Source organism: Scyliorhinus torazame, chromosome 26 (genome assembly GCF_047496885.1).
Source record: "Scyliorhinus torazame isolate Kashiwa2021f chromosome 26, sScyTor2.1, whole genome shotgun sequence".
Lineage (NCBI taxonomy): Eukaryota > Metazoa > Chordata > Chondrichthyes > Carcharhiniformes > Scyliorhinidae > Scyliorhinus > Scyliorhinus torazame.
The window spans coordinates 36,150,830-36,171,208 of record NC_092732.1 but is presented as its reverse complement, the minus strand read 5'-3'; the positions used below and the strand labels follow the sequence as shown (position 1 = coordinate 36,171,208).

The 20,379-nt window shown below is 59.3% G+C and overlaps 1 protein-coding gene across 1 annotated transcript in view; it reads left to right on the top strand.

The window, feature by feature from the left end:
• LOC140402971 (hepatoma-derived growth factor-like) overlaps positions 1–20,379 on the top strand; it is a 91,060-nt gene that overhangs the window by 14,617 nt on the left and 56,064 nt on the right. The window contains 2 exon segments of the mRNA XM_072490622.1: positions 10,308–10,384; positions 15,372–15,510. Of these exon segments, the coding sequence (XP_072346723.1) occupies positions 10,308–10,384; positions 15,372–15,510 (216 nt within the window).

Genomic DNA, 20,379 nt, shown 5'->3' with positions numbered 1-20,379 from the left:
CGTGGGAGCGAGTCCCACATTCTCCCCCACTCCCTGTGGGAGCGAGTCCCACATTCTCCCCACTCCCAGTGGGAGCGAGTCCCACATTCTCCCCACTCCCCGTGGGAGCGAGTCCCACATTCTCCCCACTCCCCGTGGGAGCGAGTCCCACATTCTCCCCCACTCCCTGTGGGAGCGAGTCCCACATTCTCCCCACTCCCAGTGGGAGCGAGTCCCACATTCTCCCCACTCCCCGTGGGAGCGAGTCCCACATTCTCCCCCACTCCCCGTGGGAGTGAGTTCCACATTCTCCCCACTCCCTGTGGGAGCGAGTCCCACATTCCCCCCCCACTCCCTGTGGGGGTGAGTCCCACATTCTCCCCACTCCCCGTGGGAGCGAGTCCCACATTCTCCCCACTCCCTGTGGGAGCGAGTCCCACATTCTCCCCCAATCTCTGTCCCGTGAATGAATAAATTAAAAATAAATTAAATCTCTGGAACTTTTTTCCTCAAACGACAGTGCAAGCAGAATCTGAATGTTTTTAAGGCTGAACTGCGAGATTCCTGATTAATAAGGGGGGGGTGAAAGGTTATTGCGGGGGGTGAAAGGTTATCGTGGGGGTGGGGGGGGGGGGGGTGTGCTAGGCTGGTAGCGGATTTGGCTTGGAGGTTGAGGAGTGTGGGAGGCAGTGAGATCGTTGTCCCGACAGTTTAATTTGCCTCACACCTCAGTTCACCGTCCAATCCCGCTTGGCCTGACGACTGGCGGATCGCAAAAGTCATCCGATTGTAATCCCTCCCGCCCCTCCCCCGGGTGCGTACGGCAAACTGCACAAAGTATCGAGCAGGTGTATGCGCAGGGGCGTTGAAGTCGAGTTCAGAGAGCGGAGCTCCGCAAGGCGGAGGACGTCTCGGTCATAGCTTCCCTCTACTGCACAGGAAGTAGGGGTGGGGGGGCGGGGGAGGCTACGTAGGTATGTGAGGGTGAGACAAAAAGGAGTGGACTCTGATCGAGGGGCTGGAGCGGAGCATAAACCCCAGCATGGAGCAGGCGGGCCGGAGGGCCTGTTTCTGTTGCCGTCCACCCGGAGGGGTCGCGTCAGTCCTTCCCGATTCACGCGCACAATCGAGGGGCTGCTCCCCATCCTCCCCGATGAGATCGAGGCCGATCTGAAATGATCGTCCTTCCGTCTTTGGTTGGCGCCGAGGGAACTGGAGGAGTGGGTGTGGGGCGGAAGTGGGAGGTACGATCTGATCGGAAGCACCCCCTGACTCTGGGACTGGCACAGGGAGCTGTAAACAGCCCCAAAGAGACACCCCTGGTGTGGGGACAGTGTGGCTCTGAGGCAGAGCAGACAGGGAGAAGTTGCTGAACACAGCGGGTCACGTGGCCTGAAGTGCATATGTTTTAATGCAAGGAGCATTACGGGTAAGGCAGATGAACTTAGAGCTTGGATTAGTACTTGGAACTATGATGTTGTTGCCATTACAGAGACCTGGTTGAGGGAAGGGCAGGATTGCCAGCTAAACGTTCCAGGATTTAGATGCTTCAGGCGGGATAGAGGGGGATGTAAAAGGGGAGGCGGAGTTGCGCTACTGGTTAGGGAGAATATCACAGCTGTACTGCGAGAGGACACCTCAGAGGGCAGTGAGGCTATATGGGTAGAGATCAGGAATAAGAAGGGTGCAGTCACAATGTTGGAGGTTTACTGCAGGCCTCCCAACAGCCAGCGGGAGATAGAGGAACAGATAGGTAGACAGATTTTGGAAAAGAGTAAAAACAACAGGGTTGTGGTGATGGGAGACTTCAACTTCCCCAATATTGACTGGGACTCAGTGGCAGAGGCTTAGACGGGGCAGAATTTGTAAGGAGCATCCAGGAGGGCTTCTTAAAACAATATGTAGACAGTCCAACTAGGGCAGGGGCGGTACTGGACCTGGTATTGGGGAATGAGCCCGGCCAGGTGGTAGAAGTTTCAGTAGGGGAGCATTTCGGGAACAGTGACCACAATTCAGTAAGTTTTAAAGTTTTAAAATGCTGGTGGACAAGGATAAGATGGTCCTAGGGTGAATGTGCTAAATTGGGGGAAGGCTAATTATAACAATATTAGGCAGGAACTGAAGAACCTAGATTGGGGGCGGATGTTTGAGGGTAAATCAACATCTGACATGTGGGAGGCTTTCAAGTGTCAGTTGAAAGGAATTCAGGACCGGCATGTTCCTGTGAGGAAGAAGGATAAATACGGCAATTTTTGGGAACCTTGGATAACGAGAGATATTGTAGGCCTCGTCAAAAAGAAAAAGGAGGCATTTGTCAGAGCTAAAAGGCTGGGAACAGACGAAGCCTGTGTGGAATATAAGGAAAGTAGGAAGGAACTTAAGCAAGGAGTCAGGAGGGCTAGAAGGGGTCACGAAAAGTCATTGGCAAATAGGGTTAAGGAAAATCCCAAGGCTTTTTACACGTACATAAAAAGCAAGAGGGTAGCCAGGGAAAGGGTTGGCCCACTGAAGGATAGGCAAGGGAATCTATGTGTGGAGCCAGAGGAAATGGGTGAGGTACTAAATGAATACTTTGCATCAATATTCACCAAAGAGAAGGAATTGGTAGATGTTGAGTCTGGAGAAGGGTGTGTAGATAGCCTGGTCACATTGAGATCCAAAAAGACGAGGTGTTGGGTGTCTTAAAAAAATATTAAGGTAGATAAGTCCCCAGGGCCTGATGGGATCTACCCCAGAATACTGAAGGAGGCTGGAGAGGAAATTGCTGAGGCCTTGACAGAAATCTTTGGATCCTCACTGTCTTCAGGTGATGTCCCGGAAGACTGGAGAATAGCCAATGTTGTTCCTCTGTTTAAGAAGGGTAGCAAGGATAATCCCGGGAACTACAGGCCGGTGAGCCTTACTTCAGTGGTAGGGAAATTACTGGAGAGAATTCTTCGAGACAGGATCTACTCCCATTTGGAAGCAAATGGACGTATTAGTGAGAGGCAGCATGGTTTTGTGAAGGGGAGGTCGTGTCTCGCTAACTTGATAGAGTTTTTCGAGTCGGTCACAAAGATGATTGATGCAGGTAGGGCAGTGGATGTTGTCTATATGGACTTCAGTAAGGCCTTTAACAAGGTCCCTCATGGTAGACTAGTACAAAAGGTGAAGTCACACGGGATCAGGGGTGAGCTGGCAAGGTGGATACTGAACTGGCTAGGTCATAGAAGGCAGAGAGTAGCAATGGAAGGATGCTTTTCTAATTGGAGGGCTGTGACCAGTGGTGTTCCGCAGGGATCAGTGCTGGGACCTTTGCTGTTTGTAGTATATATAAATGATTTGGAGGAAAATGTAACTGGTCTGATTAGTAAGTTTGCAGACGACACAAAGGTTAGTGGAATTGCGGATAGCGATGAGGACTGTCAGAGGATACAGCAGGATTTAGATTGTTTGGAGACTTGGGCTGAGAGATGGCAGATGGAGTTTAATCCGGACAAATGTGAGGTAATGCATTTTGGAAGGTCTAATGCAGGTAGGGAATATACAGTGAATGGTAGAACCCTCAAGAGTATTGAAAGTCCGAGAGATCTAGGTGTACAGGTCCACGGGTCACTGAAAGGGGCAACACAGGTGGAGAAGGTAGTCAAGAAGGCATACGGCATGCTTGCCTTCATTGGCCGGGGCATTGAGTATAAGAATTGGCAAGTCATGTTGCAGCTGTATAGAACCTTAGTTAGGCCACACTTGGCGTATAGTGTTCAATTCTGGTCGCCACACTACCAGAAGGATGTGGAGGCTTTAGAGAGGGTGCAGAAGAGATTTACCAGAATGTTGCCTGGTATGGACGGCATTAGCTATGAGGAGCGGTTGAATAAACCCGGTTTGTTCTCACTGGAACGACGGAGATTGAGGGGCGACCTGATAGAGGTCTACAAAATTATGAGAGGCATAGACAGAGTGGATAGTCAGAGGCTTTTCCCCGGGGTAGAGGGGTCAATTACTAGGGGGCATAGGTTTAAGGTGTGATGGGCAAGGTTTAGAGGAGATGTACGAGGCAAGTTTTTTACGCAGAGGGTAGTGGGTGCCTGGAACTCGCTGCCGGAGGAGGTAGTGGAAGCAGGGACGATAGGGACATTTAAGGGGCATCTTGACAAATACATGAATAGGATGGGAATAGAAGGATACGGACCCAGGAAGTGTAGAAGATTGTAGTTTAGTCGGGCAGCATGGTCGGCACGGGCTTGGAGGGCCGAAGGGCCTGTTCCTGTGCTGTACATTTCTTTGTTCTATTAACGGTGTTCAAAAGGCATCTTGACAAACACATGGACAGGACGGGTATAGAGGGACACGGCACGAGGAAGGGCTGAGGGTTTGGGCCAAGGTTATATCATGACCGGAACAGGCTTGGAGGGCCGAAGGGCCTGTTGCTGTGCTGGATTGTTCTTTGTCATCACGGTCACCAATACCCAGACTTGCTTTTCAATTCCGGGTTTTTAAAATTGAATTTAAATTGCACAGGCAGCCCTGCTGGGGATTCGAACACGTGTCCGTCCGTCCGCCCCTGGAGCCTCTGGATTACGAGTGCAGTGACATAACCATCTTCAGCTGCTCCATCAATGACCTTCCTTCCATCATAGGTCAGAAGTGGGGATGGTCACTGATGACTGCACAATGTTCAGCACCATTCGCGACTCCTCAGATAATGAAGCAGTCCCTGTCCAAATGCAGCGAGACCCGGACAATAACCAGGCTCGGGGCTGGCAAGGGGCAAGTTACATTCACGCCACACAAGTGCCAGGCAATGACCATCTCCGACAAGAGAGGGTCTAACCATCGCCCCGTGACATTCAATGGCATTACCGTCGCTGAATCCCCCACTATCAACATCCTGGGGTTACCATTGAGCAGAAACTGAACTGGACCCAGCCGTATAAATACTGCGGGTACCAGAGCAGGTCAGAGGCTGGGAATCCTGCGGACAGTAACTCACCTCCTGATCCCCCCCCAAAGCCTGTCCACCATCTACAAGGCGTCTGTGTGCGTGTGTATGTGTGAGAGAGAGTTTCCGAGATTGCAAAGTGCAGTGGTGCTGTCAGACCTGCCGGGAACGGCTCTCTGCTGTGTTCAGGCAATGAGGCATGTCGGGGTGCATCAGCGACGGAACAGAGTGGAGGGGCAGAAAAACCGCCTCCACCCACGGTCCTGCCTTGTGAGGGGGGGGACAGGGACTTCCATCAGGGGAGTGAGGATGTGGGGGGTGGGAGGGGGATGCAGAGGAGGGGGTTCGGTGCTGCTAACGGGGTCAGTGCGACACTCCCGTTTCAATCCTGCCCGATGGGGGGAGGGGGTTCGGTGCTAACGGGGACAGTGCGACACTCCCGTTTCAATCCTGCCCGATGGGGGGAGGGGGTTCGGTGCTAACGGGAGCAGTGCGACGTTCCCGTTTCAATCCTGCCCGATGGGGGGAGGGGGTTCGGTGCTGCTAACGGGAGTAGTGCGACGTTCCCGTTTCAATCCTGCCCGATGGGGGAAGGGGGTTCGGTGCTAACGTGGTCAGTGCGACGTTCCCGTTTCAATCCTGCCCAATGGGGGGAGGGGTTCGGAGCTAACGGGGTCAGTGCGACGCTCCCGTTTCAATCCTGCCCAATGGGGGGAGGGGTTCGGTGCTAACGGGGTCAGTGCGACGCTCCCGTTTCAATCCTGCCCAATGGGGGGAGGGGGTTCGGTGCTAACGGGGTCAGTGCGACGTTCCCGTTTCAATCCTGCCTGATGGGGGGAGGGGAGGGGGTTCGGTGCTAACGGGGTCAGTGCGACGTTCCCGTTTCAATCCTGCCCAATGGGGGGAGGGGAGGGGTTCGGTGCTAACGGGGTCAGTGCGACGCTCCCGTTTCAATCCTGCCCAATGTGGGGAGGGGGTTCGGTGCTAACGGGGTCAGTGCGACGTTCCCGTTTCAATCCTGCCCGATGGGGGAGGGGGTTCGGTGCTGCTAACGGGGTCAGTGCGACGCTCCCGTTTCAATCCTGCCCAATGGGGGGAGGGGTTCGGTGCTAACGGGGTCAGTGCGACGCTCCCGTTTCAATCCTGCCCAATGGGGGGAGGGGTTCGGTGCTAACGGGGTCAGTGCGACGTTCCCGTTTCAATCCTGCCCGATGGGGGAGGGGGTTCGGTGCTAACGGGGTCAGTGCGACGTTCCCGTTTCAATCCTGCCCGATGGGGTGAGGGGAGGGGGTTCGGTGCTAAAGGGGTCAGTGCGACGCTCCCGTTTCAATCCTGCCCGATGAGGGGAGGGGGTTCGGTGCTAACGGGGTCAGTGCGACGCTCCCGTTTCAATCCTGCCCAATGGGGGGAGGGAGTTCGGTGCTAACGGGGTCAGTGCGACGCTCCCGTTTCAATCCTGCCCAATGGGGGGAGGGGTTCGGTGCTAACGGGGTCAGTGCGACGCTCCCGTTTCAATCCTGCCCAATGGGGGGAGGGGTTCGGTGCTAACGGGGTCAGTGCGACGCTCCCGTTTCAATCCTGCCCGATGGGGGGAGGGGTTCGGAGCTAACGGGGTCAGTGCGACGTTCCCGTTTCAATCCTGCCCAATGGGGGGAGGGGTTCGGTGCTAACGGGGTCAGTGCGACGTTCCCGTTTCAATCCTGCCCGATGGGGGGAGGGGTTCGGTGCTAACGGGGTCAGTGCGACGTTCCCGTTTCAATCCTGCCCAATGGGGGGAGGGGTTCGGTGCTAACGGGGTCAGTGCGACGCTCCCGTTTCAATCCTGCCCAATGGGGGGAGGGGTTCGGTGCTAACGGGGTCAGTGCGACGTTCCCGTTTCAATCCTGCCCAATGGGGGGAGGGGGTTCGGTGCTGCTAACGGGAGCAGTGCGACGTTCCCGTTTCAATCCTGCCCGATGGGGGGAGGGGGTTCGGTGCTGCTAACGGGAGCAGTGCGACGCTCCCGTTTCAATCCTGCCCGATGGGGGGAGGGGGTTCGGTGCTGCTAACGGGAGCAGTGCGACGTTCCCGTTTCAATCCTGCCCGATGGGGGGAGGGGAGGGGAGGGGGTTCGGTGCTAACGGGGTCAGTGCGACGTTCCCGTTTCAATCCTGCCCGATGTGGGGGGAGGGGAGGGGGTTTGGTGCTAACGGGGTCAGTGCGACGTTCCCGTTTCAATCCTGCCCAATGGGGGGAGGGGGTTCGGTGCTAACGGGGTCAGTGCGACGTTCCCGTTTCAATCCTGCCCGATGGGGGGAGGGGAGGGGGTTCGGTGCTAACAGGGTCAGTGCGACGCTCCCGTTTCAATCCTGCCCGATGAGGGGAGGGGAGGGGGTTCGGTGCTAACGGGGTCAGTGCGACGTTCCCGTTTCAATCCTGCCCGATGGGGGAGGGGGTTCGGTGCTAACGGGGTCAGTGCGACGTTCCCGTTTCAATCCTGCCCGATGGGGTGAGGGGAGGGGGTTCGGTGCTAAAGGGGTCAGTGCGACGCTCCCGTTTCAATCCTGCCCGATGAGGGGAGGGGGTTCGGTGCTAACGGGGACAGTGCGACGCTCCCGTTTCAATCCTGCCCAATGGGGGGAGGGAGTTCGGTGCTAACGGGGTCAGTGCGACGCTCCCGTTTCAATCCTGCCCAATGGGGGAGGGGTTCGGTGCTAACGGGGTCAGTGCGACGCTCCCGTTTCAATCCTGCCCGATGGGGGGAGGGGGTTCGGTGCTAACGGGGTCAGTGCGACGCTCCCGTTTCAATCCTGCCCAATGGGGGGAGGGGGTTCGGTGCTAACGGGGTCAGTGCGACGTTCCCGTTTCAATCCTGCCCGATGGGGGGAGGGGAGGGGAGGGGTTCGGTGCTAACGGGGTCAGTGCGACGTTCCCGTTTCAATCCTGCCCGATGGGGGGAGGGGAGGGGAGGGGGTTCGGTGCTAACTGGCTCAGTGCGACGTTCCCGTTTCAATCCTGCCCAATGTGGGGAGGGGTTCGGTGCTAACGGGGTCAGTGCGACGCTCCCGTTTCAATCCTGCCCGATGGGGGGAGGGGGTTCGGTGCTAACGGGGTCAGTGCGACGTTCCCGTTTCAATCCTGCCCGATGAGGGGAGGGGGTTCGGTGCTAACGGGGTCAGTGCGACGCTCCCGTTTCAATCCTGCCCAATGGGGGGAGGGGTTCGGTGGTAACGGGGTCAGTGCGACACTCCCGTTTCAATCCTGCCCGATGGGGGGAGGGGTTCGGTGCTAACGGGGTCAGTGCGACGTTCCCGTTTCAATCCTGCCCAATGGGGGGAGGGGTTCGGTGCTAACAGGGTCAGTGCGACGTTCCCGTTTCAATCCTGCCCAATGGGGGGAGGGGTTCGGTGCTAACAGGGTCAGTGCGACGCTCCCGTTTCAATCCTGCCCAATGGGGGGAGGGGTTCGGTGCTAACGTGGACAGTGCGACGTTCCCGTTTCAATCCTGCCCGATGGGGGGAGGGGAGGGGGTTCGGTGCTAACGGGGTCAGTGCGACGTTCCCGTTTCCATCCTGCCCGATGGGGGGAGGGGAGGGGGTTCGGTGCTAACGTGGACAGTGCGACGTTCCCGTTTCAATCCTGCCCAATGGGGGGAGGGGAGGGGGTTCGGTGCTAACGGGGTCAGTGCGACGCTCCCGTTTCAATCCTGCCCAATGGGGGGAGGGGAGGGGGTTCGGTGCTAACGGGGTCAGTGCGACGTTCCCGTTTCAATCCTGCCCAATGGGGGGAGGGGTTCGGTGCTAACCGGGTCAGTGCGACGTTCCCGTTTCAATCCTGCCCGATGGGGGGAGGGGGTTCGGTGCTAACGGGGTCAGTGCGGCGTTCCCGTTTCAATCCTGCCCGATGGGGGGAGGGGGTTCGGTGCTAACGGGGTCAGTGCGACGTTCCCGTTTCAATCCTGCCTGATGGGGGGAGGGGGTTCGGTGCTAACGGGGTCAGTGCGACGTTCCCGTTTCAATCCTGCCTGATGGGGGGAGGGGAGGGGGTTCGGTGCCAACGTGGACAGTGCGACGTTCCCGTTTCAATCCTGCCCAATGGGGGGAGGGGAGGGGGTTCGGTGCTAACGGGGTCAGTGCGACGTTCCCGTTTCAATCCTGCCCAATGGGGGGAGGGGTTCGGTGCTAACAGGGTCAGTGCGACGTTCCCGTTTCAATCCTGCCCGATGAGGGGAGGGGGTTCGGTGCCAACGTGGACAGTGCGACGCTCCCGTTTCAATCCTGCCCAATGGGGGGAGGGGAGGGGGTTCGGTGCTAACGGGGTCAGTGCGACGTTCCCGTTTCAATCCTGCCCAATGGGGGGAGGGGTTCGGTGCTAACGTGGTCAGTGCGACGTTCCCGTTTCCATCCTGCCCAATGGGGGAGGGAGTTCGGTGCTAACGGGGTCAGTGCGACGTTCCCGTTTCAATGCTGCCCGATGGGGGGAGGGGTTCGGTGCTAACGGGGTCAGTGCGACGTTCCCGTTTCCATCCTGCCCAATGGGGGGAGGGGGTTAGGTGCTAACGGGGTCAATGCGACGCTCCCGTTTCAATCCTGCCCAATGGGGGGAGGGGATCGGTGCTAACCGGGTCAGTGCGACGTTCCCGTTTCAATCCTGCCCGATGGGGGGAGGGGGTTCGGTGCTAACGGGGTCAGTGCGACGTTCCCGTTTCAATCCTGCCCGATGGGGGGAGGGGGTTCGGTGCTAACGGGGTCAGTGCGACGTTCCCGTTTCAATCCTGCCCGATGGGGGGAGGGGGTTCGGTGCTAACGGGGTCAGTGCGACGTTCCCGTTTCAATCCTGCCCGATGGGGGGAGGGGGTTCGGTGCTAACGGGGTCAGTGCGACGTTCCCGTTTCAATCCTGCCTGATGGGGGGAGGGGGTTCGGTGCTAACGGGGTCAGTGCGACGTTCCCGTTTCAATCCTGCCTTATGGGGAGGGGAGGGGGTTCGGTGCCAACGTGGTCAGTGCGACGTTCCCGTTTCAATCCTGCCCTATGGGGGGGAGGGGAGGGGGTTCGGTGCTAACGGGGTCAGTGCGACGCTCCCGTTTCAATCCTGCCCAATGGGGGGAGGGGGTTCGGTGCTAACAGGGTCAGTGCGACGCTCCCGTTTCAATCCTGCCCAATGGGGGGAGGGGGTTCGGTGCTAACAGGGTCAGTGCGACGTTCCCGTTTCAATCCTGCCCGATGGGGGGAGGGGAGGGGGTTCGGTGCTAACGGGGTCAGTGCGACGCTCCCGTTTCAATCCTGCCCAATGGGGGGAGGGGGTTCGGTGCTAACAGGGTCAGTGCGACGCTCCCGTTTCAATCCTGCCCAATGGGGGGAGGGGGTTCGGTGCTAACAGGGTCAGTGCGACGTTCCCGTTTCAATCCTCTGTGTTTGAATCCACAGATTGACGAGCTGCCAGACGGAGCAGTGAAATCGCCATCGAACAAATACCCCATCTTTTTCTTCGGCACCCACGAGACGTAAGTGAGCTCCTGAGGTGTGTCTCAATTCTCGTTCTGTCTCTGTATGTGTGTCAGTCTCTGCTCCCTCTGCTTGCTTGGGTCAAAGACTCTCTGTGTGCGTGTGTGTGTCTCTCTCTCTCTCTCTCCCCCTCCCTCTCTGTCCCTCTTTCTCTCCCTCTGTCTCTCGCTCTGTCTCTCTCTCGCTCTGTCTCTCTCTCGCTCTGTCTCTCTCTCGCTCTGTCTCTCTCTCGCTCTGTCTCTCTCTCGCTCTGTCTCTCTCTCGCTCTGTCTCTCTCTCGCTCTGTCTCTCTCTCCCTCTCTCTCTCCCTCTCTCTCTCCCTCTCTCTCTCCCTCGCTCTCTCCCTCGCTCTCTCCCTCTCTCTCTCGCTCTGTCTCTCTCTCTCGCTCGGTCTCTCTCTTCTCTCGCTCGGTCTCTCTCTTCTCTCGCTCTTGTCTCTCTCGCTCTTGTCTCTCTCGCTCTGTCTCTCTCGCTCTGTCTCTCTCGCTCTGTCTCTCTCGCTCTGTCTCTCTCGCTCTGTCTCTCTCGCTCTGTCTCTCTCGCTCTGTCTCTCTCGCTCTGTCTCTCTCGCTCTGTCGCTCTCGCTCTGTCGCTCTCGCTCTGTCGCTCTCGCTCTGTCGCTCTCGCTCTGTCGCTCTCGCTCTGTCGCTCTCGCTCTCTCTCGCTCTCTCTCTCTCCCTGTCGCTCTCTCTCCCTGTCGCTCTCTCTCCCTGTCGCTCTCTCTCCCTGTCGCTCTCTCTCCCTGTCGCTCTCTCTCCCTGTCGCGCTCTCTCCCTGTCGCGCTCTCTCCCTGTCGCGCTCTCTCCCTGTCGCTCTCTCTCCCTGTCGCTCTCTCTCCCTGTCGCTCTCTCTCCCTGTCGCTCTCTCTCCCTGTCGCTCTCTCTCCCTGTCGCTCTCTCTCCCTGTCGCTCTCTCTCCCTGTCGCTCTCTCTCCCTGTCGCTCTCTCTCCCTGTCGCTCTCTCTCCCTGTCGCTCGCTCTCCCTGTCGCTCGCTCTCCCTGTCGCTCGCTCTCCCTGTCGCTCTCTCTCCCTGTCGCTCGCTCTCCCTGTCGCTCGCTCTCCCTGTCGCTCGCTCTCCCTGTCGCTCGCTCTCCCTGTCGCTCGCTCTCCCTGTCGCTCGCTCTCCCTGTCGCTCGCTCTCCCTGTCGCTCGCTCTCCCTGTCGCTCGCTCTCCCTGTCGCTCGCTCTCCCTGTCGCTCGCTCTCCCTGTCGCTCGCTCTCCCTGTCGCTCGCTCTCCCTGTCGCTCGCTCTCCCTGTCGCTCGCTCGCTCCCTGTCGCTCGCTCTCCCTGTCGCTCGCTCTCCCTGTCGCTCGCTCTCCCTGTCGCTCGCTCTCCCTGTCGCTCGCTCTCCCTGTCGCTCGCTCTCCCTGTCGCTCGCTCTCCCTGTCGCTCGCTCTCCCTGTCGCTCGCTCTCCCTGTCGCTCGCTCTCCCTGTCGCTCGCTCTCCCTGTCGCTCTCTCTCCCTGTCGCTCTCTCTCCCTGTCGCTCGCTCACCCTGTCGCTCTCTCTCCCTGTCGCTCTCTCTCCCTGTCGCTCTCTCTCCCTGTCGCTCTCTCTCCCTGTCGCTCTCTCTCCCTGTCGCTCTCTCTCCCTGTCGCTCTCTCTCCCTGTCGCTCTCTCTCCCTGTCGCTCTCTCTCCCTGTCGCTCTCTCTCCCTGTCGCTCTCTCTCCCTGTCGCTCTCTCTCCCTGTCGCTCTCTCTCCCTGTCGCTCTCTCTCCCTGTCGCTCTCTCTCCCTGTCGCTCTCTCTCCCTGTCGCTCTCTCTCCCTGTCGCGCTCTCTCCCTGTCGCTCTCTCTCCCTGTCGCTCTCTCTCCCTGTCGCTCTCTCTCCCTGTCGCTCTCTCTCCCTGTCGCTCGCTCTCCCTGTCGCTCGCTCTCCCTGTCGCTCGCTCTCCCTGTCGCTCTCTCTCCCTGTCGCTCTCTCTCTCTCTCTTTCGCTCTCTCTCTCTTTCGTTCTCTCTCTCTCTTTCGCTCTCTCTCTCTCTTTCGCTCTCTCTCTTTCGCTCTCTCTTTCGCTCTCTCTTTCGCTCTCTCTCTCTCTTTCGCTCTCTCTCTCACTTTCGCTCTCTCTCTCTTTCGCTCTCTCTCTCTCTTTCGCTCTCTCTTTCGCTCTCCCTCTCTCTTTTGCTCTCTCTCTCTCTTTCGCTCTCTCTCTCTCTTTCGCTCTCTCTCTCTCTCTTTCGCTCTCTCTCTCTCTTTCGCTCTCTCTCTCTCTTTCGCTCTCTCTCTCTCTTTCGCTCTCTCTCTCTCTTTCGCTCTCTCTCTCTTTCTCTGTGTCTCAATTTCACTGTCTCTCTCCCTCAGTACTGACCCTCTGACAGTGCGGCGCTCCCTCAGTACTGACCGTCCCACAGTGCGGCTCTCCCTCAGTACTGACCCTCCCACAGTGCAGCACTCCCTCAGTACTGACCCTCCCACAGTGCGGCGCACCCTCAGCACTGACCCTCTGACAGTGCGGTGCTCCCTCAGCACTGACCCTCTGACTGTGCGGAGCTCCCTCAGTACTGACCCTCCCACCGCGCGCCCTCAGTACTGACCCTATGACAGTGCGGTGCTCCCTCAGTAGTGACCCTCCCACAGTATGATGCTCCCTCAGTACTGACCCTCTGACAGTGCGGCGCTCCCTCAGTACTGACCCTCTGACAGTGCGGCGCTCCCTCAGCACTGACCCTCCCACAGTGCGGCGCAACCTCAGTACTGACCCTCTGACAGTGCGGCACTCCCTCAGTACTGACCCTCCCGCAGTGCGGCACTCCCTCAGTACTGACCCTCCCACAGTGTGGCGCTCCCTCAGTACTGACCCTCCCACAGTGCGGCGCTCCCTCAGTACTGACCCTCTGACAGTGCAGCACTCCCTCAGTACTGACCCTGCCACAGTGCAGCACTCACTCAGTACTGACCCTCTGACAGTGCGGCGCTCCCTCAGTACTGACCCTCCGACAGTGCGGCACTCCCTCAGTACTGACCCTCCCACAGTGCGGCGCTCCCTCAGTACTGACCCTCTGACAGTGCAGCACTCCCTCAGTACTGACCCTGCCACAGTGCAGCACTCACTCAGTACTGACCCTCTGACAGAGCGGCACTCCCTCAGTACTGACCCTCCCACAGTGCGGCGCTCCCTCAGTACTGAGCCTCTGACAGTGCGTCGCTCCCTCAGTACTGACCCTCCCACAGTGCGGCGCTCACTCAGTACTGACCCTCCGACAGTGCGGCGCTCCCTCAGTACTGACCCTCTGACAGTGCGGCGCTCCCTCAGTACTGACCCTCTGACAGTGCGGCTCTCCCTCAGTACTGACCCTCTGACAGTGCGGCACTCCCTCAGTACTGACCCTCCCACAGTGCGGCTCTCCCTCAGTACTGACCCTCTGACAGTGCGGCGCTCCCTCAGTACTGACCCTCGCACAGTGCGCGCTCCCTGAGCACTGACCCTCTGACAGTGCGGCGCTCCCTCAGTACTGACCCTCGCACAGTGCGGCACTCCCTCAGTACTGACCCTCCCACAGTGCGGCGCTCCCTCAGTACTGAGCCTCTGACAGTGCGTCGCTCCCCCAGTACTGACCCTCCCACAGTGCGGCGCTCACTCAGTACTGACCCTCCGACAGTGCGGCGCTCGCTCAGTACTGACCCTCTGACAGTGCGGCGCTCCCTCATTACTGACCCTCTGACAGTGCGGCTCTCCCTCAGTACTGACCCTCTGACAGTGCGGCACTCCCTCAGTACTGACCCTCCCACAGTGCGGCTCTCCCTCAGTACTGACCCTCTGACAGTGCGGCGCTCCCTCAGTACTGACCCTCGCACAGTGCGCGCTCCCTGAGCACTGACCCTCTGACAGTGCGGCGCTCCCTCAGTACTGACCCTCGCACAGTGCGGCACTCCCTCAGTACTGACCCTCCCACAGTGCGGCGCTCCCTCAGTACTGACCCTCTGACAGTGCGTCGCTCCCTCAGTACTGACCCTCTGACAGTGCGTCGCTCCCTCAGTACTGACCCTCCCACAGTGCGGCATTCCCTCAGTACTGACCCTCCGACAGCGCGGCGCTCACTCAGTACTGACCCTCCGACAGTGCGGCGCTCCCTCAGTACTGACCCTCCCACAGTGCGGCGCTCCCTCAGTACTGACCCTCTGACAGTGCGGCGCTCCCTCAGTACTGACCCTCCCACAGTGCGGCGCTCCCTCAGCACTGACCCTCTGACAGTGCGGCGCTCCCTGAGCACTGACCCTCCCACAGTGCGGCGCTCCCTCAGTACTGACCCTCCGACAGCGCGGCGCTCACTCAGTACTGACCCTCCGACAGTGCGGCGCTCCCTCAGTACTGACCCTCCCACAGTGCGGCGCTCCCTCAGTACTGACCCTCTGACAGTGCGGCGCTCCCTCAGTACTGACCCTCCCACAGTGCGGCGCTCCCTCAGCACTGACCCTCTGACAGTGCGGCGCTCCCTGAGCACTGACCCTCCCACAGTGCGGCGCTCCCTCAGTGCTGACCCTCCCACAGTGCGGCACTCCCTCAGTACTGACCCTCCCACAGTGCGGAGCTCCCTCAGTACTGACCCTCTGACAGTGCGGCACTCCCTCAGTACTGACCCTCTGACAGTGCGGCGCTCCCTCAGTACTGACCCTCGCACAGTGCGGCGCTCCATCAGTACTGACCCTCGCACAGTGCGGCACTCCCTCAGCACTGACCCTTTGACAGTGCCGCACTCCCTCAGCACTGACCCTCTGACAGTGCGGCACTCCCTCAGTACTGACCCTCTGACAGTGCGGCACTCCCTCAGCACTGACCCTCTGACAGTGCGGCACTCCCTCAGTACTGACCCTCTGACAGTGCGGCGCTCCCTCAGTACTAACCTGGGGCAGGTGGCCCAGGATTTCTGTGCTGACCCCGTTGGGAGTTGAACTCGAACCGAGACAGGTTTGACTCCCCTGGAGAGACAGATGGAGGACGTTGCGGCTGCTGTGAACCTGTGCTTTGCCCTCTCCTCTCGCAGGGCCTTCCTGGGACCGAAGGACCTGTTTCCGTACGAGGAATCCAAAGAGAAGTTGGGGAAGCCAAACAAGCGAAAAGGTTTCAGCGAGGGTCTGTGGGAAATCCAGAACAATCCGACAGTAAAGAAGTCTGGATACCAGGTTAGTGTCTCGGAGTTTACTGTTCGCGTGTCCCTGCGGTTAGAGGCCACTTCCATCGCTGACCAATCAGACCTGTTCTCAAATTGCTACTCTGCCCCTTCCAAACATTCAACCACCCACCATTTCACTCCGTTATCCAGCCGAACTTCTTCAACCTCCTCCCCCGCTGCCGTGTGACCGAAACTGCCTCCCAGGCAGGAGACACCCACCGTTATAAACCCACATCCTCATTCTCAAATCAGCCCTCCTCTCCCACCCCTCCTTATCTCTGTAACCTCCTCCAGCCCCGACACCCCCTCACTATCTCTGTAACCTCCTCCAGCCCCTACTCCTCCTCCCTATCTCTGTAACCTCCTCCAGCCCCGACACCCCCTCACTATCTCTGTAACCTCCTCCAGCCCCGACACCCCCTCACTATCTCTGTAACCTCCTCCAGCCCCCACACCCCCTCACTATCTCTGTAACCTCCTCCAGCCCCTACACCCCCTCCCTATCTCTGTAACCTCCTCCAGCCCCGACACCCCCTCACTATCTCTGTAACCTCCTCCAGCCCCCACACCCCCTCACTATCTCTGTAACCTCCTCCAGCCCCTACACCCCCTCCCTATCTCTGTAACCTCCTTCAGCCCCTACACCCACTCCCTATCTCTGTAACCTCCTCCAGCCCCTACACCCCCTCCCTATCTCTGTAACCTCCTCCAACCCCCACACCCCCTCCCTATCTCTGTAACCTCCTCCAGCCCCGACACCCCCTCCCTATCTCTGTAACCTCCTCCAACCCCTACACCCCCTCCCTATCTCTGTAACCTCCTCCAGGCCCTACACCCCCTCCCTATCTCTGTAACCTCCTCCAGCCCCCACACCCCTCCCTATCTCTGTAACCTCCTCCAGACCTACAGCCCCTCAATATCTCTGTAACCTTCTCCAGCCCCGACACACCCTCCCTATCTCTGTAACCTCCTCCAGCCCCGACACCCCCTCCCTATCTCTGTAACCTCCTCCAGCCCCTACACCCCCTCCCTATCTCTGTCACCTCCTCCAGCCCCTACACCCCCTCCCTATCTCTGTAACCTCCTCCAGCCCCTACACCCCCTCCCTATCTCTGTAACCTCCTCCAGCCCCTACACCCCCTCCCTATCTCTGTAACCTCCTCCAGCCCCTACACCCCCCTCCCTATCTCTGTAACCTCCTCCAGCCCCGACACGCCCTCCCTATCTCTGTAACCTCCTCCAGCCCCTACACCCCCTCCCTATCTCTGTAACCTCCTCCAGCCCCTACACCCCCCTCCCTATCTCTGTAACCTCCTCCAGCCCCGACACCCCCTCCCTATCTCTGTCACCTCCTCCAGCCCCTACACCCCCTCCCTATCTCTGTCACCTCCTCCAGCCCCTACACCCCCTCCCTATCTCTGTAACCTCCTCCAGCCCCTACACCCCCTCCCTATCTCTGTAACCTCCTCCAGCCCCTACACCCCCTCCCTATCTCTGTAACCTCCTCCAGCCCCTACACCCCCCTCCCTATCTCTGTAACCTCCTCCAGCCCCGACACGCCCTCCCTATCTCTGTAACCACCTCCAGCCCCTATACCCCCTCCCTATCTCTGTAACCTCCTCCAGCCCCGACACCCCCTCCCTATCTCTGTAACCTCCTCCAGCCCCGACACCCCCTCCCTATCTCTGTAACCTCCTCCAGCCCCGACACCCCCTCCCTATCTCTGTAACCTCCTCCAGCCCCGACACCCTCTCCCTATCTCTGTAACCTCCTCCAGCCCCGACACCCCCTCATTTTCTCTGTAACCTCCTCCAGCCCCTACACCCCCTCCCTATCTCTGTAACCTCCTCCAGCCCCTACACCCCCTCCCTATCTCTGTAACCTCCTCCAGCCCCTACACCCTCTCCCTATCTCTGTAACCTCCTACAACCCCCACACCCCCTCCCTATCTCTGTAACCTCCTCCAGCCCCGACACCCCCTCCCTATCTCTGTAACCTCCTCCAGCCCCTACACCCTCTCCCTATCTCTGTAACCTCCTCCAGCCCCGACACCCCCTCACTATCTCTGTAACCTCCTCCAGCCCCTACACCCCCTCCCTATCTCTGTAACCTCCTCCAGCCCCTACACCCCCTCCCTATCTCTGTAACCTCCTCCAGCCCCTACACCCTCTCCCTATCTCTGTAACCTCCTACAACCCCCACACCCCCTCCCTATCTCTGTAACCTCCTCCAGCCCCGACACCCCCTCCCTATCTCTGTAACCTCCTCCAGCCCCCACACCCCTCCCTATCTCTGTAACCTCCTCCAGACCTACAGCCCCTCAATATCTCTGTAACCTCCTCCAGCCCCGACACCCCCTCCCTATCTCTGTAACCTCCTCCAGCCCCCTACAACCCCGCCCTATCTCTGTAACTTCCTCCAGCTCCTACACCCCCTCCCTATCTCTGTAACCTCCTCCAGCCCCTACACCCCCTCCCTGTCTCTGTAACCTCCTCCAGCCCCCACACCCCCTCCCTGTCTCTGTAACCTCCTCCAGCCCCGACACCCCCTCCCTATCTCTGTAACCTCCTCCAGCCCCCTACACCCCCGCCCCATCTCTGTAACCTCCTACAACCCCCACACCCCCTCCCTATCTCTGTAACCTCCTCCAGCCCCGACACCCCCTCCCTATCTCTGTAACCTCCTCCAGCCCCTACACCCTCTCCCTATCTCTGTAACCTCCTCCAGCCCCGACACCCCCTCACTATCTCTGTAACCTCCTCCAGCCCCTACACCCCCTCCCTATCTCTGTAACCTCCTCCAGCCCCTACACCCCCTCCCTATCTCTGTAACCTCCTCCAGCCCCTACACCCTCTCCCTATCTCTGTAACCTCCTACAACCCCCACACCCCCTCCCTATCTCTGTAACCTCCTCCAGCCCCGACACCCCCTCCCTATCTCTGTAACCTCCTCCAGCCCCCACACCCCTCCCTATCTCTGTAACCTCCTCCAGACCTACAGCCCCTCAATATCTCTGTAACCTCCTCCAGCCCCGACACCCCCTCCCTATCTCTGTAACCTCCTCCAGCCCCCTACAACCCCGCCCTATCTCTGTAACTTCCTCCAGCTCCTACACCCCCTCCCTATCTCTGTAACCTCCTCCAGCCCCTACACCCCCTCCCTGTCTCTGTAACCTCCTCCAGACCCCACACCCCCTCCCTGTCTCTGTAACCTCCTCCAGCCCCGACACCCCCTCCCTATCTCTGTAACCTCCTCCAGCCCCCTACACCCCCGCCCTATCTCTGTAACTTCCTCCAGCTCCTACACCCCCTCCCTATCTCTGTAACCTCCTCCAGCCCCTACACCCCCTCCCTGTCTCTGTAACCTCCTCCAGCCCCCACACCCCCTCCCTGTCTCTGTAACCTCCTCCAGCCCCGACACCCCCTCCCTATCTCTGTAACCTCCTCCAGCCCCGACGCCTCCTCCCTATCTCTGTAACCTCCTCCAGCCCCTACACCCCCCCTCCCTATCTCTGTAACCACCTCCATCCCCTACACCCCCTCCCTGTCTCTGTAACCTCCTCCAGCCCCTACACCCCCTCCCAACTCTGTAACCTCCTCGAGCCCCTACACCCCCTCCCTATCTCTGTAACCTCCTCCAGCCCCCTACACACCCTCCCAATCTCTGTAATCTCCTCCAGCAACTACACTCCCTCCCTATCTCTGTAACCTCCTCCAGCCCCTACACCCCCTCCCTATCTCTGTAACCTCCTCCAGCCCCTACTCCCCCTCCCTATCTCTGTAACGTCCTCCAGCCCCGACACCCCCTCCCTATCTTTGTAACCTCCTCCAGCCGCTACACCCCCTCCCTATCTCTGTAACCTCCTCCAGCCCCTACACCCCCTCCCTATCTCTGTAACCTCCTCCATTCCCTACACCCCCTCCCTATCTCTGTAACCTCCTCCAGCCCCTGCACCCCCTCCCTATCTCTGTAACCTGCTCCAGCCCCCACACCCCCTCCCTATCTCTGTTACCTCTCCCAGCCCCCACACCCCCTCCCTATCTCTGTAACTTCCTCCAGCCCCTACACCCCCTCCCTGTCTCTGTAACCTCCCCCAGCCCCCACACCCCCTCCCTGTCTCTGTAACCTCCTCCAGCCCCGACACCCCCTCCCTATCTCTGTAACCTCCTCCAGCCCCGACGCCTCCTCCCTATCTCTGTAACCTCCTCCAGCCTCTACACCCCCCTCCCTATCTCTGTAACCACCTCCATCCCCTACACCCCCTCCCTGTCTCTGTAACCTCCTCCAGCCCCTACACCCCCTCCAAACTCTGTAACCTCCTAGAGCCCCGACACCCCCTCCCTATCTCTGTAACCTCCTCCAGCCCCCTACACCCCCTCCCTATCTCTGTAACCTGCTCCAGCCCCCACACCCCCTCCCTATCTCTGTAACCTCCTCCAGCCCTACACCCCCTCCCTATCTCTGTAACCTCCTCCAGCCCCTACACCCCCTTCCTATCTCTGTAACCTCCTCCAGCCCCGACACCCCCACCCTATCTCTGTAACCTCCTCCAGCCCCTACACCCCCTCCCTATCTCTGTAACCTCCTCAAGCCCCCACACCCCCTCCCTATCTCTGTTACCTCTCCCAGCCCCCACACCCCCTCCCTATCTCTGTAACCTCCTCCAGCCCCTACACCCCCTCCCTATCTCTGTAACCTCCTCCAGCCCCTACACCCCCTCCCTATCTCTGTAACCTCCTCCAGCCCCAACACCCCCTCCCTATCTCTGTAATCTCCTCCAGCCCCTGACCCCCTCCCTATCTCTGTAACCTCCTCCAGTCCCTACACCCCCTCCCTATCTCTGTAACCTCCTCCAGCCTCTACACCCCCTCCCTATCTG